Raw genomic sequence first — 16,863 nt, 5'->3', positions numbered from 1 at the left:
TTCACACCTAAATACTTCATGACTTAGCTCCTAAGAACAAAGATACTCTTTTTTTTTTTTTAATGCAATTTTTTTTTTTTTTTTATAGAGGCATGCTTTATTTATTTGTTTGCTGGTTTGTTTGTTTGTTTTGTTTATACATGCACTGGGTACAGTCAGAAGCGCGGGAGGGTGAGAGAATTCACCAGAGCCAGAGCGGGGAGCAGAGCAGGCAGAAGGACCGAAGTACACTGCTGAGGGGAGCAGCGGGCGGCAGGAGGGGTCTGCGCGCCATGTGGGACCCTCGCCCGGTGGCCGGGGATCGAACCGGCGCCGCAGAGGCCGCGGGCAGCTTCGCAACCCAGCGCTCAACCGCTGCGCCACCGGGGAGGCCCGAACAAAGATACTCTTTCATGTAACTTCAATGCAATTAATTCATAGACGTTACCATTAATATCTTCTAATATATATTCTGTGTTCAAATGTATTATTTTCCCGGTAACGTCCTTTATAGCAATTGTCTCTTCTGCTTTAGAATCCAGTGTAGGAACACTCGTTACATTTATTTGTTTCATTTTCAATTTTGAAAGGGTCCTTGTCCTTTTTTTGTCCTTCATGACATTTTTGAAGTAAGGCCAGTTTGTAGTATCTCAAATTTTTTTTTTTAAAGATTTAATTATTTATGCATATAAGAACTGGGGTGTAAGCCACAGGTGTGGGGGATGAGAGGATTCACCAGAGACAGAGTGGGTAGCAGAACAGGCAGATCTACTGAAATATACTGCTGAGGGGAGCAACGGGCGCAACGGGAGGTCTGTATGCCATGTGGGTCAGCTTCCTGGCTGGGGATCAGACTTGTGCTAGCACTGACTTTAACCCCTGTGCCACCAGGGAGACCCTCAAATTGGGTTCTTATGATTGAATTCAGGTTCTGAATTTTTGGTAGGACTACTGTGTGTCCTCAGTACATCACATCAGAAAGCATATGGTGCCAGTCCTCCCTCCTCTTGGTGATGGTAAGATTAATAATTTGGTTAGTGTCTGTCAGATTTCTTCAAGATAATTTTTTTTTTGTAATTAAAAAGTAATCTAGGGCCTCCCCGGTGGCGCAGCAGTTGAGTGCTGGGTTGTGAAGCTGCCCGCAGCCTCTGCAGCGCCGGTTCGATCCCCGGCTGCTCCCCGGCCACCAGAGGAGGGTCCCACATGGTGCACAGACCTCTCCTGCCGCCCGCTGCTCCCCTCAGCAGTGTACTTTGGTCCTTCTGCCTGTTCTGCTCCCCGCTCTGGCTCTAGTGAATTCTCTCACCTTCCGCGCTTCTGACTGTACCCAGTGCTTGTATAAATAAATAAATAAATCTTAAAATATATATATATTAAAAAAATAAAATAAATAAAAAGTAATCTATTAATACCCTGTTCCCCAGCAATTTTCGCCAATAATTTTATCTTTTTAATTTTTTTTAAAGGCTTATTTATGCATATAAGAACTGGGGTATAGGCTAGTGGTGCTGGGGTGTGTGTATGTGTGAAGATTCACCAGAGAGAGTGGGGAGCAGAAGAGGTGGATTGACTGAAATACACAGCGGAGGGAAGCAGCGGGGCGTGACAGGAGAGGTCTGCTGTGCCATGTGTGTCACCTCCTTGGCCAGGGATCGAACTCGTGCTGCCCTGGCTGTGGTGGATTGCTTCATAGTGCTAACGCTTAATCCCTTGTGCCCTTTCACCAATGATTTTAATACTTTGCCCAACTCAATTATGAGACTTACAAAATATTCATGTTTTAACTTTATTATTCTTTCTTTTTTTTTTTTTTATTTGTTTGTTCGTTCGTTTTGTTTATACATGCACTGGGTACAGTCAGAAGCGCGGGAGGGTGAGAGAATTCACCAGAGCCAGAGTGGGGAGCAGAGCAGGCAGAAAGACCGCCATGTGGGACCCTCCTCCGGTGGCCGGGGAGCAGCCAGGGATCGAACCGGCGCCGCAGAGGTCGCCGGCAGCTTTGCAACCCAGCGCTCAACCGCTGCGCCACCGGGGAGGCCCTTATTATTCTTTCTACATTTATTAGTTGGCATTCTGTTAACATCTTTTTCTCATTTATTTGAAATTTTTATTGTCAGTGTGACCTCAGATTTTTTTTGTTGTTGTTCAAGTTACTATATACATCACTGTCATTATCCTTCTTAAAATGTTGGGGTATAATTTACATAATGTGCACACACCTCTTAAGTGTGCAGGTGATGAATGTTTTTATATGACCATACTTATTAGTCACCATGTAAGTGAACAGAGTGTTTCCAGCCTATCAGAAGGCTCACTTAGGGCCCTTTCAGTCTCATTCTCTTGTTTTGATTTAAACCAGTGGACTCCACTTCAACCTGGTTTTTGAGTCATTCTGGTAAGTCTTTTCACTTATTCTCTGACATAAAACGTACTTCCTCTGTGCCAGCATCAGAATCCTTTTACTTTTTTTAAAGATTTATTCATGCATACAGGCCAGATGTGTGTGAGGGTGAGAGGATTCACCAGAGACAGAGCTGGGAACAGAACAGGCAGACTGACTGAAATACACTGCTGAGGGGAGCAGTGGGCGGGACAGGAGAGGTCTGCCGCGCCATTTGGGTATCTCCCTGAATGGTGGGATTGAACCCGCTCTGCAGAGACTGCGTCCAGCTTCACAGCGCTGTGCTCAACTGCCTGAGCCACCAGGGAGGCCCTGGAATCCCTTCTTCTAAGGAACCCTGGTTCCTTTTACTGGGGACTGCTACTCCGAAATCAGTATCTAGATACTAGCTATGTTCATTTTATTGGGATATTATGCTCCCAGGCCTTTCAGAAATTAAAACTAGAAAATATCTAATTTTATCTATTTTATTTTATTTTTAAGGATTTATTTTTATTTATACAAGCACTGGGTACAGTCAGAAGCGCGGGAGGGCAAGAGAATTCACCTGAGCCAGAGTGGGGAGCAGAGCAGGCAAACTGAAATACACTGCTGAGGGAAGCAGCGGGCGGCAGGAGAGGTCTGCGCGCCTAATTTTATTTATTTTAAAAATCATACCTCCAATTTCAGTCATAAGCTTTCTCGTCTTTCTCCAGTCCATATTCCCATACGAAGAACTCTGCCAACTACGTCAATATATTCATTTACTCAATTTCAAAAACTACCCCATTACCAAATATGCCTAAGTAAGATTTTGCAATCCTCTAGTGTTTTGACTGAGTCAAAGTAGTCCATTAAAAAGTTAACTTGGGGACTCCCTGGTGGCGCAGCTGGTTGAGAGCAGCGCTGTGATGTCCGCAGCCTCTGCAGAGCCGGTTTGATTCCAGGCTGCCCAGGGAGATTTCCACATGGTGCGGCAGACCTCTCCTGCCTCACCCGCTGCTCCCCTCAAAAGTGTTTTCAGTCCCTCTGCCTGTTCTGCTCCCCTCTCTGTCTCTGGTGAATTCTCTCATCCTCCCGCGCCCCTGGCCTGTACCCCAGTTGTATAAATAAATATTTTTTAAAAAGTTACTTGGATTCATTTTTTCCCCTTGCATAGCAGTGCTGGGCCATGAGCTTATCAGAAAGAGGTAGGAGTGAGGTTGAACATCTAAGAAAGGAAAGAGGGCCGTTTCACTCCTTTCCCAAAACGACATTTCAAAGATAAGCTACTGGAAGATTAAATGACTTCATTCTGTGCCCCTTTCTCTGGAATCTAACTTCCACAAGGTAGGGGCTTCTTTTCATTGCTGTCCATGTGGATGCTTCATTATTTGTTGAATGAGTGAATGCCAAAGTCGAACTGTGCAGTAGTGGGCAATGAAGTTACTCTGGCAAACTCTCACAACCTGGTAGGCTTAGAGAACAGAGTGTGACCGATACAGACCGTGGCTTTTAGCAGGGGGTGGCTGAAGACTGGGAAATTTGTATGCTCATGATCTGTATCATCCCAGATGGTGAGCATTTAGGGCTTTAGATATACTGAAGAATCGGAGCAGCCACAGGAGGAAGCTCGTCCAGGTGCGCACCATGTGGCCAAACTGCGGTCCACGATGCTTCCGAGCATTTTAGGGGCTGGATCTGCCCCTCAAGACGGGCGCTTTGGATCAGATTGCTAATATTTGAAAAGAGCCGACTTCAGTTGGAAGAAGAATGAGGGGCGGGGATGGCATGCCCGAGTCCGGGAATCAGGCACAGCAAGCCCAGCATCCAGAAGCCCAGAGGGCGTACTTCCCGGGGAACTTAACTTCCGGCTCCCTCCCTCGGCCTCTCTAAACGCCAGCAGCAAGCGCCGCCCTCGCCGCCCCAGCAGGTGCCGTGCGCTGATTGGCCGTATTTGAAACCCCGCCCTAACGTCGCCTGAGATGACTTCGAGTTCCAACGCCCGCGCCAGCCTCGGGGCGCTCAGCTCCCTATTGGACTACCAGTTTCCAATCAGAAGGACTTTTGAACTTCAGTCTTCGGACGGCTCTGGCCATTGGCCATTGGGCAAGATGGAGGCGTGGCCTCAGGTCGTTACCGGCACTGGCGGAGGTAAATGAAGAGACTAGAGGCGAACCCCGGGGACAGACCGGTCTCCCGTCGACCCTAGCTTCTCTCCCCGCCCCCGCGGGTGGGCCTGCGCGAGACCCCGCGCCCCTGCTAGCGCCCGCCCAAGTGCGCCTGCGCAGCAACAGCCGCCCGCGGGAGTGCCCCTTCCCCTTTCTCCGCACCTCTCCCCTCCCCCTTCCCTGCCCCCCTCCCAGCCCTGTCATCCCTCCCGCTCCCTAAACCCTTTCGCGGGGTCCCCCCAGTCCCGATCCTTCCCCCACCCATTTCCATCCCCCAGGACCCTGGCGCCCCAGCCGCAAGGGCTACGCCTCCGCGAGCCGCGATGTGCGTCTTCTCAGAGCCTGTGGGCCTCGCTCCCCTCACAGTCCTCCCTCTCCTCTACACAGGCCCGCTCCTCCTGCAGAATGACGCTGGACGTGGGTGCGGAGGATGAGCTGCCCGACTGGGCCGCGGCCAAGGAGTTTTACCAGAAGTACGACCCTAAGGACATCATTGGCAGGTGAGGCCATGGCCAGGGAAATAGATCCAGAGAAGTCCGGTCCTAGGACACGCACTTCCATCTGAGGGGTGGATAGCTCTACATAGGTAGGGGCAGTGGTTAGTGGCGGAACATTTGGTAATCAATTTTGGGTCAGCCCCTAGTTTTCCACAAACTTACTTTATGTGTTCAACAAACATAGTTAAAGCAACGGCACTGTGCCAGATACAAAGCTAAACATGGGGTGGGAAGATGTTTATCCCCTGTAGATACTCCAGTGAAGTGACTGGAAGAGATACAAGAACACCTAAAAAGCACCAGGATGTCTTAGAGGTCTGTAAGAAGTGCAGTGAGGTCTTAGAAAATCACAGCTGCTTGAAGAGCTGATACTTGGGTCTTGAAGGATGAATAGGAATTCAGCATACAGAGAAGAGAATGAGGGCCACCACCTGTAGAGGCAGTGGCAAATACACTTACTCATCAAAGGTTTCCTAAGTACAGACAGTGTGCTGGGCACTGGGGATAGAAGACCAACAAGTTTTCTGTTCTGGCGTTTATATTCTAGTGGTAGAGACAAGACAGTGAACATGAAAACAAGATAAAGATCATTGTAAGTGCAAAGGAAGAAAATAAGGTAATGGAACAAGAGTAATGAAGCTGAGACTTGAAGAATGAGGCAGGTCATGAACGGGGGCAGAATATATTCTAGGCAGAGGGGACAGCAATGGGAAAAAGCCCATTTAAGCAATAGAAGATCATAGTGGCTAGAATATAATATAGTAAGAGTGGAATAAGGTGGAGGAACTTAATTTGGAGCGTTAAGTAGAGATTAGATTATGTAGAGCATTAGGATATGATGAATTTAAATTTCATTCTGTGAAAGTAGTGGTTTCAAGCAGTTTCTGATTTACATTTCTGTGATTTGGAGGTTAAGAACTTAACCTTTCTATGTCTCAGTTTCTTCATTGTCAATTGGGAATGAAAATAGATCCTACCTTGTAGGTTATGGTGAGGATGGAAAGAATATGATACTCTGAGAGCACTTCCTCGCACTTGGTAAATGTTCAGTATAGGTGTATTACTATGTTTTGAAGAGATTATTCTGGCTTTTTTTTAAGGCTTATTTATTTATGCATACAAGAACTGGGTGTAAGGCAGAGGTGTGGGGGGGGTGAGAGACAGTGGGGGAGCAGAACAGGCAGATCCACTGAACTACACTGCTGAGGGGAGCAGCTGGCGAGACAGGAGAGGTCTGCTGCGCCATGTGGGTCACCTCCCTGCCAGTGGCTTGTGATAGCTTGATAGTGCTGAGACTTTAACTGCTGCGCCACCAGGAAGGTTCCCACTAGGAAACAGATTTAAGAGACATGCAGAGTGGACTGCACTGGAGTTCAGTGTGGTGGATTATGAAGGAGAGGGAGAAACCAAAAATGGTACCAGGATTTCTAGTGTGGGAGTCTGAAAAGCATTAACATTAACTGAGATCAGAAATATAGATTGAGGTGCTGGTTTCAGGAGAAGATGGGGTGTTCTTTAGTCATGATGAAAGAGAGTTGTCTCTAGGACTCTCAGGGAGAGGTCTTCAGTAAGACATGTTGACCTGACACTTAAGGGAGACATCTGGGCATGAAGGTGGATAAGGTTGCTGAGGGAGAGCCTGAGAACAAGGTGGGATCCTAGGGAAGAGTTAATACTGAAGGGGTGGGCAGACAACCAATGTATGAGATGTATCAGTAGAAAGGTTTGGATATGAGTTCAAAGACCTGGGTTTCCCACATGATAGTCATATGTACTAGGGAGGCTTAAATAAGAGTGAATGCGGCTGCAGGTGAAATGCTGGGGAGAGAGTGGGAAAACCTTCCTACTACAAAACAAAGAAAGAATCGGTGGGGTTAGCATTCATTTTGGGCCTTATCAGGGATTCTTGGCTGAAGTTGTAAAAAAATGTATGTGACAGAGGTCTCCGGCTCCCAAAAGATTTTCAGAGGTTCATTAAAAGATGAGGAATAGGGCCTCCCTGGTGGCGCAAGGGGTTAGGGTTCATTACTGTGAAGCTATCCACAGCTACCTCATCCAAGGAGTTGACCCACATGGCACAGCAGACCTCTCCTGCCTCACCCGCTGTCTGCTCAGCGGTGTATTTCAGTAGATCCACCTGTTCTGCTCCCCACTCTGTCACTGGTGAATCCCCTCACCCATGCCCCCAATGCCTCTGGCCTGTACCCTTGTATGCATAAATAAATAAATCTTTAAAAAAAAAAGATAAGGAATAATTAGACCAGGGGTATCAAACTCAGAGGCCCTTACTGGTTGGGTAGAAAATTAAAATAGAGAAGTGGCTAAGAGAAAGACAGTAGGAAGTGGTGAGCATGGTGACAGCCGGAGGGTTCTTGTCCCGCCTAAGGTATGTGAATTCACATTTGTAAAGAACATAGCACTGACCAAAGTGTTACATATCCATGGGCTCTGTTTGACTGGAGGATCAACTAGTTTTGCATCCTCTAATTGAACCAGAGATGTGGGTGGCATTCCAAGCAAAGGGAGTTATATAAGGACAAGGAAATGAAGAGAGCACAGCAGTAAGGTATCTGAAGCGCGGCCTGGGGCCAGCAAGTGGGCAGTCTGGTGCCAGATCCTGAAGAGATTTGCATCTTCACCTGAGGCACTCCGGTTCTTATGGAGTCTGGAATAGAGCCCAAGCAGGAAGATCCCTGTCTAGGACTTTCTCTCTTTGCAATGGCAAAAGGCCTCTCCTGTCCCTGACTTAATTAATGCCTTTCATGCCTTCACACCCCATCAAGATGCTGTTGGCCACATTTCAGAGCTGGTGAAGTGAAATGAACTAGCTACATTTCAGAACTCAGAGACCTTATGTCAGCGGATCAGATGGAGGTTAATTAGTGGCAAAGTGGGGACCTAAGCCAAGATCTCCTATTTCTCAACTTTGGTCTTCCGGTCAGTGGCCTCCTATACTTGGTTGAGGTTTTGTGTTTGAAACTGTGGGATTTGGATGGGTAATCAAGAATCATGAGTAAAATTTGGAGGGGATCTTAGATCATTTCTTCCCACCTTGTCCTCCTGTGGTTCCAGGACAAGGAGCAGATTCGGGGGCTTGGTAAGGAAAGGACTTGCCTAGGCTTACCCAGGAGGGGAGTGGCAGAGACGGGATTTGGATTTGTGTTGCAGCTTGCTGAGCCCAGTTGCTCATTGAGACTCCTTGAAGCTACTATAGACCAGGGTGAACTCATTGTCCAGATGTGTCTTCAAAGTCTGGCATAGTAGGTGTGAGCATGCTGAGGCTCCACTCGTGTGCAAAGAACAGGAGACCCTGACGCTTGTGCTGTCTCCCTCTGGCAGAGGAGTGAGCTCTGTGGTCCGCCGTTGCGTTCATCGAGCTACTGGCCATGAGTTTGCGGTGAAGATCATGGAAGTGACAGCTGAGCGACTGAGTCCTGAGCAGCTGGAGGAGGTGCGAGAAGCCACGCGGCGAGAGACGCACATCCTTCGCCAGGTCGCTGGCCACCCCCACATCAGTGAGGCTGCATTCCCCCTCCTGTTAGCTGACACCCACCTCCTGGCCCTCCTCTCAGTCCACTACCTCCACCTGCACTGCCTCCATGCCCCTGCTCCCTTCACCTGGCTCTGCTCCACCTCAGAGTCTGGCCAGCCTTTGGGTGCTTACGGTTTCCTTTGGCTCTCCCCCATTCCCAGCAATAGCCCACTGCTGCCTCAAGGTGGAAAAGCCCCTTTAATATGCAGCCTGCTCCTTCCCATCTCTCTGCCTTTCTGCTTCTTTCCCCAGTCACTCTCATCGATTCCTACGAGTCTTCTAGCTTCATGTTCCTGGTGTTTGACCTGTGAGTATCTCCCTGCCCCAATTCAAGAAGCCTCCTCCACCTCACTTTCATGCATGGCCTCAGACTTAAGGCAGTGGGCTAAAGACCACCCTGCTCACACCTTCCTCTCCTCTAGCTGGGACCTGGCCTGCCAGCCTCTGGCTCTGGCCCCTCTCCCTAGCTTCCTAGATTATGGCAAACTCTTCAAGAGAGTAGTGACCAGTCAAATCCAAAGGGTTTTCATGACCCAAGGGGTTCACTATCCCAGTCTTTCATGGTTGTAAGGTTAGCAGAGAAGAAAAGGCTGTTTTAAAAGGGGAGTGTTCATCCATGAACTGATGACTTGATTCTCACCAATCTCACTGTTGAGTGCCCTACACTGGTGTTTCCGTCATCAGTTCTTTTTCTGGTCAGTGTGAATCTGTCAGAGGTTACACAATGTAATACAAGCCTGTTGCAGACTTCAGAAGAGAATAATTTGAATACCAAATATTTAAGAAGCTCTTGGAAGTCTTCATTGTAGATATGATGTAAGTCAGAGATGGTAGGAAGTATCTGTCCATTACACCATCATACAGCTTTGCAGAACATTATTCCCCAGACACCTCATGTGTTTTTATTTCAAGTGTTGGAATTATGTTTATAAAGACAAGATAAAATGAGCAATTCAAAATAAAGTTCTGTTCTGTATTTTTGCCACTATTACTGAAATTTTGGTCTGTGGTCTAAATAGATACGCTTCAAAGGCCTTTTAAAAATATATTTACAGATAACAAGGACTTCCTGTACAATAACTGTCACAAGAACACACTTCTTGCTAAAATAGTCCATGGTGGCACAATGCAGATATTTCAATCGCCAGCCCACTGGGCCAGACTGACCCTGACATGCAGTTTACTCTTGGAGTGCTTGGAGACCCTGTAGTTTGTCTACAGAGGATCTCTGTTGACTTCTTCCATGGTATTCTGAGCACAGGTTTACTTTTTCAGCCCCCACTACGGGGTGTACCTACCTCCCAAGATCTCCTATTCTTTAGGATGCGGAAGGGAGAGCTGTTTGACTATCTCACAGAGAAGGTGGCCCTCTCAGAAAAGGAAACCAGGTAATGACGGAGCCTGTAGCCCCTGAGGTGAGGAGGGAGTGGGGCAGGGCAGGAAGAAGCAGAGGAGATTGCACCTCCCCTAGGTCCATCATGAGGTCTCTGCTGGAAGCAGTGAGCTTTCTCCATGCCAACAATATTGTGCACCGAGATCTGAAGCCTGAGAATATTCTCCTAGATGACCACATGCAGATACGACTTTCAGATTTTGGGTTCTCCTGCCACTTGGAACCTGGAGAGAAGCTTCGAGGTGAGGGGATCTGGTGCCCTAGTAGGCTTGGGAGGGAAGAAAGCCCAAACCTGAGGCTGGTTAGCTGGGAGAAGTTGGTACTTGATGAGTACCTTCTGGGTGCAAAGTAACTTAGAGTGGACTTGTCCCAGGAATAAAGAAAGGGAGTGTGGAATAGCAGGGCTCAGTAGCCATTTGGGGTCTGGAAGAGGTGGGACACAGTGAGGTGCTTGGGTGCCATGAGGGCTCTGATGTGGCCAGACAGCACTTCTCACCTGGTGACTCAGGTTCACCAATGTCAGTAGCTTTGTCACAACTGAAGTATTTCCAGTACAAATGGAAAACCAAAGGTGGTTGAACTGCGGGATTCCTCAGAGCATTTATATGCTACTTTCTCTCTGTGACTTTGCGTTAGCAACATTTACTGAGCATTCTACCACTAGGAACCAGTAGTCTTTACCTGGCTTGCCTCTCAACAAATCTGAGATAGGTTGTCTCTCCATTTTATAGAAGGGCTTAGAGAGAGGTGAAGTGATTTGTGCAAGGTCATGTGGCTGAGAGTTGGTCCCGGCTTCTCACTTGTGGACCTCCACTTCCTGAAGAGCTTTGTTTCCCTTTGGGCTTCCATCTATACTTTTCCCCATTCTGGAAGCATCTTCACCCCTGCTCACTGTACCCTCTCACTTGACTTGGGTAATTCAAGTTTCACTTTAAAGCACCAGGCCACATTAAATAACCTGTTTTCTATTCTTGGGACACACAACTTAGTCTATAATTTGTTTGCTTTCTGGTGAACAGCTTGGTCAGGGTGTATCTCATTCACTGCTGTGTCTAGTATGTGCTTGGTACAAGGTGCATGTTTAATAAACACTCGGTGTAAGAATGAATTTCCCAAGAGTCATTTTCTGGTTAGGCCTATTAATATTTCCTAGAAGTTTGCCATGGTTTACAGTTTGGAAATTGCTGGGATGAAAGAATTGGTGCCTGAAGTGGTGGAAGAAACTAAAAATACAGCATTGAGTTAAGTCATAGAGGGTCCTGTGCTTTAGGAATCCAGACTTGATCACGAGGTCATAAGGGGGAGGCAGGAAAATGCTTTAGCGAGGGCCTTACCCAATATATGCGTTAAGAAACTCCACATTCCCACTCATTTTCTTTCGTTTGAGTGGTGGGTCCATGAACTAGAGATTGTAGGAAGAAGAAGAGATTTGGGCAGACTGGAATGCAGAAAAGATTTAAATTTTGTTTTGCCTGTGCATTGGGTATGTAAAAATATGGTAACAAGTTGTGTGAGAAGTAGGGAGGTTAGCTAAGCTGGAGAGTTGGAGTAGGGAAGTGATTCAGGTGGGCAGGACCTTGAAGTCCGTCAAAGTATCAGGTTTTCACCAGGAGTCTTTAGTGGGTATTCGAGTTGACATGTGAGGCCCCAGCAGAGGTCTAGAGTTAAGAGCTCTGGTGCCTCTGGTTGTAGGGCATTGGTGGCATCCTGTCAATCTCACCCCTTTCTTCCCAGAATTGTGTGGGACCCCAGGGTATCTAGCGCCAGAGATCCTTAAATGCTCCATGGATGAAACCCACCCCGGTTACGGCAAGGAGGTCGACCTGTGAGTCTCTGGCCCCCTCTCCTCCTCCCTTGAGTGCTTCAGCACATTGCCTGTCTCCGAGTCCTGCCTGACTCTGGTCTCTTTCCTAGCTGGGCCTGTGGGGTGATCTTGTTCACACTCCTGGCTGGCTCACCACCATTCTGGCACCGGCGCCAGATCCTGATGTTGCGCATGATCATGGAGGGCCAGTACCAGTTTAGCTCGCCCGAGTGGGATGACCGCTCAAACACCGTCAAAGACCTGGTGAGCTGGGGCCATGAGAGGGTGAGAAGGGAGACACAAGAGCTGCCCCTTATGCTCTGGGGTTTCCCCTAGATCTCACGGCTGCTGCAGGTGAATCCTGAGGAGCGCCTGACAGCTGAGCAAGCCTTACAACACCCCTTCTTTGAGCGTTGTGAAGGCAGCCAACCTTGGAACCTCACCCCCCGCCAGCGGTTCCGGGTAAGCCTCAGTATCAGGGCCTGGGCCTGCTCCTCTATCCCGTGATCTTTTTCTCCTGTGGTGGATGCTCCCCTAGAGCTCACACTGGCCTCCTTCCAGGTGGCAGTGTGGACAGTGCTTGCTGCAGGACGAGTTGCCTTAAGCACCCACCGTGTGCGTCCACTGACCAAAAGCGCACTGTTGAGAGACCCTTATACGCTGCGGCCAGTGCGGCGCCTCATCGACAGCTGTGCCTTCCGGCTCTATGGGCACTGGGTGAAGAAGGGTGAGCAGCAGAACCGGGCGGCCCTCTTCCAACACCGGCCCCCTAGACCTTTTCCCACCATGGGCCCTGAAGAGGAGGGGGACTCAGCTCCCATCACCGAAGATGAGGCCCTGCTGCCACTGGGTTAACCCCTCAGCCTTGGGGAATCCCAGAAAAAGACTCTCCAGGAGGAGGATTTTTTCATTCCAGCCCTTCTGGGCTCTGGCCTCAGGCCACCCTGCCTGGCTAGGTGCACCTATAATCATAAAGATCAGCTCTCTACACCCATTACCACTGGCCAAGGCTTTGAGATCAGAGGTGAGGTAGAAGGAAGCCACTCAGAATGCCATGCCTGGCCTTGTCAGTGCTGCTATGCAATAAAACCTGCTACATGATAGGAAAGCTAATGCCCTCTATATGGTGTCTGGCTTCAGCAGAGAAGCCCAGAAGGTGCTCAGGAGGGGGGCGGGGATGGGGCCACTCTAGCCCAGGCCTTTATTGGGGCAAATGCTGGGGGTCACTTGGTCTTATTTTTGCCTTTGCTGGGAGGTAACTGGAAGGGCCTCTCTAGTGTGGTCAGTTTGCTGTTGAGCCTTTCCTCACTGGCCTTGAGCCGTTCCTCCACCAACTGTTGCAGCTGCTCCACTTCCTTGTTCAGCTGGGTCCTGATGTAGGCCCGGAGGAAGGAGACTTGGCCTGCGGGACAGAGAAAGAACAGTCAGGGGAGATGTTCTCTGGGGCCCCTCGCTAGGCAGACACAACCTAGGTGCCCCTGGAGGATACCCAGATGGCAGTATTACTTCAATTCAGGAAATGTCAGCCAGCCCTTCTGAGAGAAAGGGGGCAGAGGACTATGCCAGACTTTCTGGATTGCGACTTAGTAGCTGTGTGATCTTCAGCAGGTTATGTTAACCTAAAACGTGCATAGTGATGACCCCTAGTATCTAGGATTGAGAGAGGATTAAGTGGGTGAATAAATGTTAAATGCTTAAAAAAGGGCCGACTGGCATATAGTATTGCCAAGTATGTGCTGGCTCTTACTGTTCTCTGTAACTTGCCTTTTTAAGTTTGACAACTTGCCTTTTTCTGGAGCCCCTGTCTAACTCCAGGCTGCTGTACTTCCATCTATGGACTTCTGCTTAAGGAACCATTTGGTGATATGATTGCCAACTCTTCAGAACTGATCTGATCTAAGACCTTTCATGTTACACCTGCCCAAAGCCACAGGGGACCCTAAGCCCTCCAGGTCCTCACTTGGCTCTTGTGGCTCGGCCGCTGTTTCCAGTTCCTCCTCCTTTAGGGTGACTACCTGCTCCTCCACCTCCTCAACTTCTTTCTCTGTAAGCCAGAAAAAGGAGGAGGCTTCAGCTTCAGCCCCAGCCCACCCAGTCCTTACCCCTGTCAAGCCTAGCCCTAGCCCCGGCAGACTCTCTTACCTGTCTCACCCTCTGGACAGAGCTTGGGTGGCTGTAGCCCCATATATGACAAAGAGAGATCCAGCCGCACCTGGGAAGAGGGAAGAGGGGGCTGAGAGGAGGAGGACATCTGAACTGAGGGAGGGGTGGCTGTTGTATCCCATGACCAGTACCTGGGGTGTAAAAACATATTTGTAGAGCTTGAAGTGGCGGAAGTAGGTGTTGACCACATAATCTGCCAGCGCCAGCAGCTGTTCCTCCGTAAAGAGGTTGATACTGAAGGGGGGCCGCTGTGAGGGTGGTGGGGAATTAGAGGTCTGACCACCTCCTGAAGCCTTGGCCTTTTCTCCAAGTGCCTGGCAATTCAGGAGAGCCCACTGTAGCCTTCAGAGGAAGATGAGGACGATGATGAGTGTGTGAGTAGGCGGGAGACTGGTCTAGACCTTGTCTGGGGCAGAGTGAAGATCTCATTCCAGGGGAACTGACCCTGACTCCGTGGCAAAAAAGCACACTGGTGAAGTAGCGGTAACATTCCTCCACGTTGCCCAAGGGGGTTGCTGGGAGGGAAAGCAACATGCGACAGTGAGTCCCCTCCCTGCTAATCATTCTCTCATCTGACTCAACAGCTACTTACTGGGCATGAGCTTCAGAAGTGGGCAAACCTAGGTTTAAGTCCCAGCATGTTTCTTAGTTCACTTAACAAATAGCAAGTACCCACTATGTACTATTCTAGGCACTGAACAAGACACACAAGGCCCTTCTAGTGGAAGTGACATACAATAAATCAAAAAGTACATGATTCCAACTCCTGTTAAACATTCTGAAGAAATCAGAACTGGAAATAAAAGGTGGTAGCAGGAGTGGTTTTATTGCGCACTGGGTGTGTGTTTATATGTATTCCTCAGAACAGTCTCCAAAAGTGCTGTATCCTTTTATAAATGGAGAATTTCAGAAGTGAAATAACTTGTGCACGATAATACTGCTAGTAATGACAACAAAAATTCCAGGTGGTATTCCCCCTTTTGTACTTCCCAGGGCCATGTGTCATTACTGCTCCCCCCATCTCCCCGGACTCAAACCCTCCCGTAGCTGCCGCCTCTCACCAATACAGGCCTTGTGAAGATCCTGGAGCAGGGCACAAGCTGTTGATGTCTGCTCTGGTGAGAAGTGCTGCTGGCGGCAGAAGATGAGTGCGTGGGAGAAAAGGTCCAGGGTGATGGCTTCCTGTGGGCTCTTCTCAGGATAGCTTAGCCCCAGCAGTTCCGCCAACACCCTTGGAAGGGAGGGAGGAGTGAGTGACTCCTCACTTCACCACCCCACACTAGCACACCACATGCTTTGGGAGCCAGGCATTCCTCATGCCTCCCCAACCCTCCTCCCTCAGCCTTTCCCTAGAGCTCTTCTCCTCCCTCTGCTCCCCCCCGCCCCATACTCCCTCATCTCCTCAACGTTGGCTGTCTTTTCCAGCCTGTGCATGGAATGGATGTCCAGATACTTCCTGTTACAGGGAAAGAGGAGAAAAGGTGTTGGGGGCCATTACGCATCAAGGCTCACGACAGGGCTATGATGGCTACGGCATTGGAGTGGTAACCAGGAGACCTGAGTTTGAGCTTAGCCTTTCCATTAACTTGCTTCTCTGGGCCTCACTCTCTCCAGTAAATAAAAGATGTGGCCTGAGTGAACTCATGATTCTCTTCATTTATCAAGCCTAGAGTTAGGAAACTTGAGTTCTTGTTTCCACTCTGCCACTCCTTTGCTGTATGACTTTGGGCAAATTGTCCCCTGTGGGCTTCAGTGTCCTGTGATACAGTGCTCAGAGCAGCCTTAACGGTCCGTTTACATCCTCAGGCTTAGACTCGCCTGTTCCCATAATCTCGCTTTGGAGGAACATTATGCACGACTTATAGTCACCTTGGGTAATTGCATCTCTAGGCATCAGCCTCTTCATTTGTAAAATGGGGATGCCCTTGCAGTTTGACAGCTCTGCGGGGGGAGGGGGAGGGTACTTCGGGGGCGGGGGGAGGAACTAAACAATGTAAGCGTGAATTATAACTTTCCCCCAAGGTTCTTCACACTCACCACATGCAGATCCTGGGCTGGGGCAGCGGGGGCTGCGGAGAGAAAGCGAATTGGGAAGGCGGAGCTGTGTTATCCCTGCCTAGTCCCTGGCCCGTCGCCAGCCTCCAGGGGGCCTGGGAACGCGCTAACTTGCCTTCTCATCTTAAGGCGTATGTATGAGCCACGCCGGCCGCTCGGCGGGCTGGGCTTCGGCCAGCCCTATGCTCTACCCACGAGCATTTTAGCAGTGGGGTCACACACACCCTGTCTCTTCACCAAGGCAGCCCGGGAAACGTCTAGAATGTTAGTAAGTATAATGAGGGGTGACGCCTTGCTAAGGAGCCCTTTTATAAACATTCCTGAGTGGACCACTCTGCCCCCCCCTCACCGGGAACAAATTGGCGGCAGGATCTTCGTCCGCTTCCACCGAGGCCACGGCCTCCGGCTCTTGCCGCAGGACCGTTCGCATCCGCGAGGCCGATTCGTCCACCGGGCCGAGTTCCCTCTCGGGCTCCCGCTGCAGTTCGGAGGTCTGTTCACACTCCGGCTGCATCCTCGGTCCCAGGAATCGGTGGTGCTCCTGGCGTCGCTCCTCCGTGCCGAGGGTCGACACAGGCTCTGTCCCGTCTCCGTTCTGGGACCGCCTCAGCGGTGCAGCCGCCGTTGCTAAGGGGCTCACGGAGGAAGGGCCGAAGTGTGGGTGCGCGCCAATCAGTGCGGAGAGAATGCGCATGCGTAACAAATTGCAAGCCCCGGCTACTGAGCCCTCTTCAAAATTGCTAACCAGGGGCCAGCAATGTTATTAGGGCTGGGAAGTGCGGGGTCAGTTACCATGGGAACTGTCCATTGGCCAATCACGGAGAGAAAGAAGAGGTGTTCGGGAAGAAACCAAACCCGACCAGAGAGGCGGGACAAAGCGCGACCAATAGAAACAGGAAATGAAGTTTCG

The 16,863-nt window shown here is 49.6% G+C and overlaps 2 protein-coding genes across 8 annotated transcripts; one reads left to right on the top strand and one right to left on the bottom strand.

The window, feature by feature from the left end:
* Nucleotides 1-4,459: 4,459 nt before the first annotated feature.
* Nucleotides 4,460-12,818, top strand: PHKG2 (phosphorylase kinase catalytic subunit gamma 2). Of its 3 annotated transcripts, none has more exons than XM_037507218.2 (10): nt 4,460-4,492; nt 4,897-5,009; nt 8,346-8,521; nt 8,791-8,845; nt 9,861-9,926; nt 10,010-10,173; nt 11,666-11,756; nt 11,846-11,999; nt 12,072-12,197; nt 12,297-12,818. In XM_037507218.2, the coding sequence occupies exons 2-10, from the start codon at nt 4,915-4,917 to the stop codon at nt 12,588-12,590; spliced, it is 1,221 nt and encodes a 406-aa protein (XP_037363115.1). In that variant the 5' UTR covers nt 4,460-4,492; nt 4,897-4,914; the 3' UTR covers nt 12,591-12,818. The 3 variants fall into 3 exon arrangements, with proteins under 3 accessions (XP_037363115.1, XP_037363113.1, XP_037363114.1); XM_037507216.2 differs by lacking the exon at nt 4,460-4,492 and adding an exon at nt 4,504-4,571; XM_037507217.2 differs by lacking the exon at nt 4,460-4,492 and adding an exon at nt 4,596-4,615.
* CFAP119 (cilia and flagella associated protein 119) lies at nt 8,766-16,857 on the bottom strand. Of its 5 annotated transcripts, XM_037507220.2 has the most exons (10): nt 16,746-16,847; nt 16,303-16,580; nt 15,936-15,967; nt 15,289-15,354; nt 14,960-15,129; nt 14,343-14,413; nt 14,030-14,146; nt 13,878-13,947; nt 13,696-13,779; nt 8,767-13,137 (listed from the first exon to the last, which is right to left on the bottom strand). In XM_037507220.2, exons 1-10 carry the CDS (start codon nt 16,759-16,761, stop codon nt 12,959-12,961), a joined length of 1,083 nt encoding a protein of 360 aa, XP_037363117.1. In that variant the 5' UTR covers nt 16,762-16,847; the 3' UTR covers nt 8,767-12,958. The 5 variants fall into 5 exon arrangements, with proteins under 5 accessions (XP_037363118.1, XP_037363117.1, XP_037363116.1 ...); XM_037507219.2 differs by having other exon boundaries at nt 16,303-16,848; XM_037507221.2 differs by lacking the exon at nt 15,289-15,354 and having other exon boundaries at nt 8,766-13,137; nt 16,303-16,849.
* Between the last annotated feature and the right edge of the window lie 6 nt (nt 16,858-16,863).

Source organism: Talpa occidentalis, unplaced genomic scaffold (assembly GCF_014898055.3).
Source record: "Talpa occidentalis isolate TD23 unplaced genomic scaffold, MPIMG_talOcc4v2.1 talOcc4.12, whole genome shotgun sequence".
NCBI classification, from domain to species: domain Eukaryota; kingdom Metazoa; phylum Chordata; class Mammalia; order Eulipotyphla; family Talpidae; genus Talpa; species Talpa occidentalis.
This window is presented reverse-complemented; position numbering and strand designations above follow the sequence as displayed.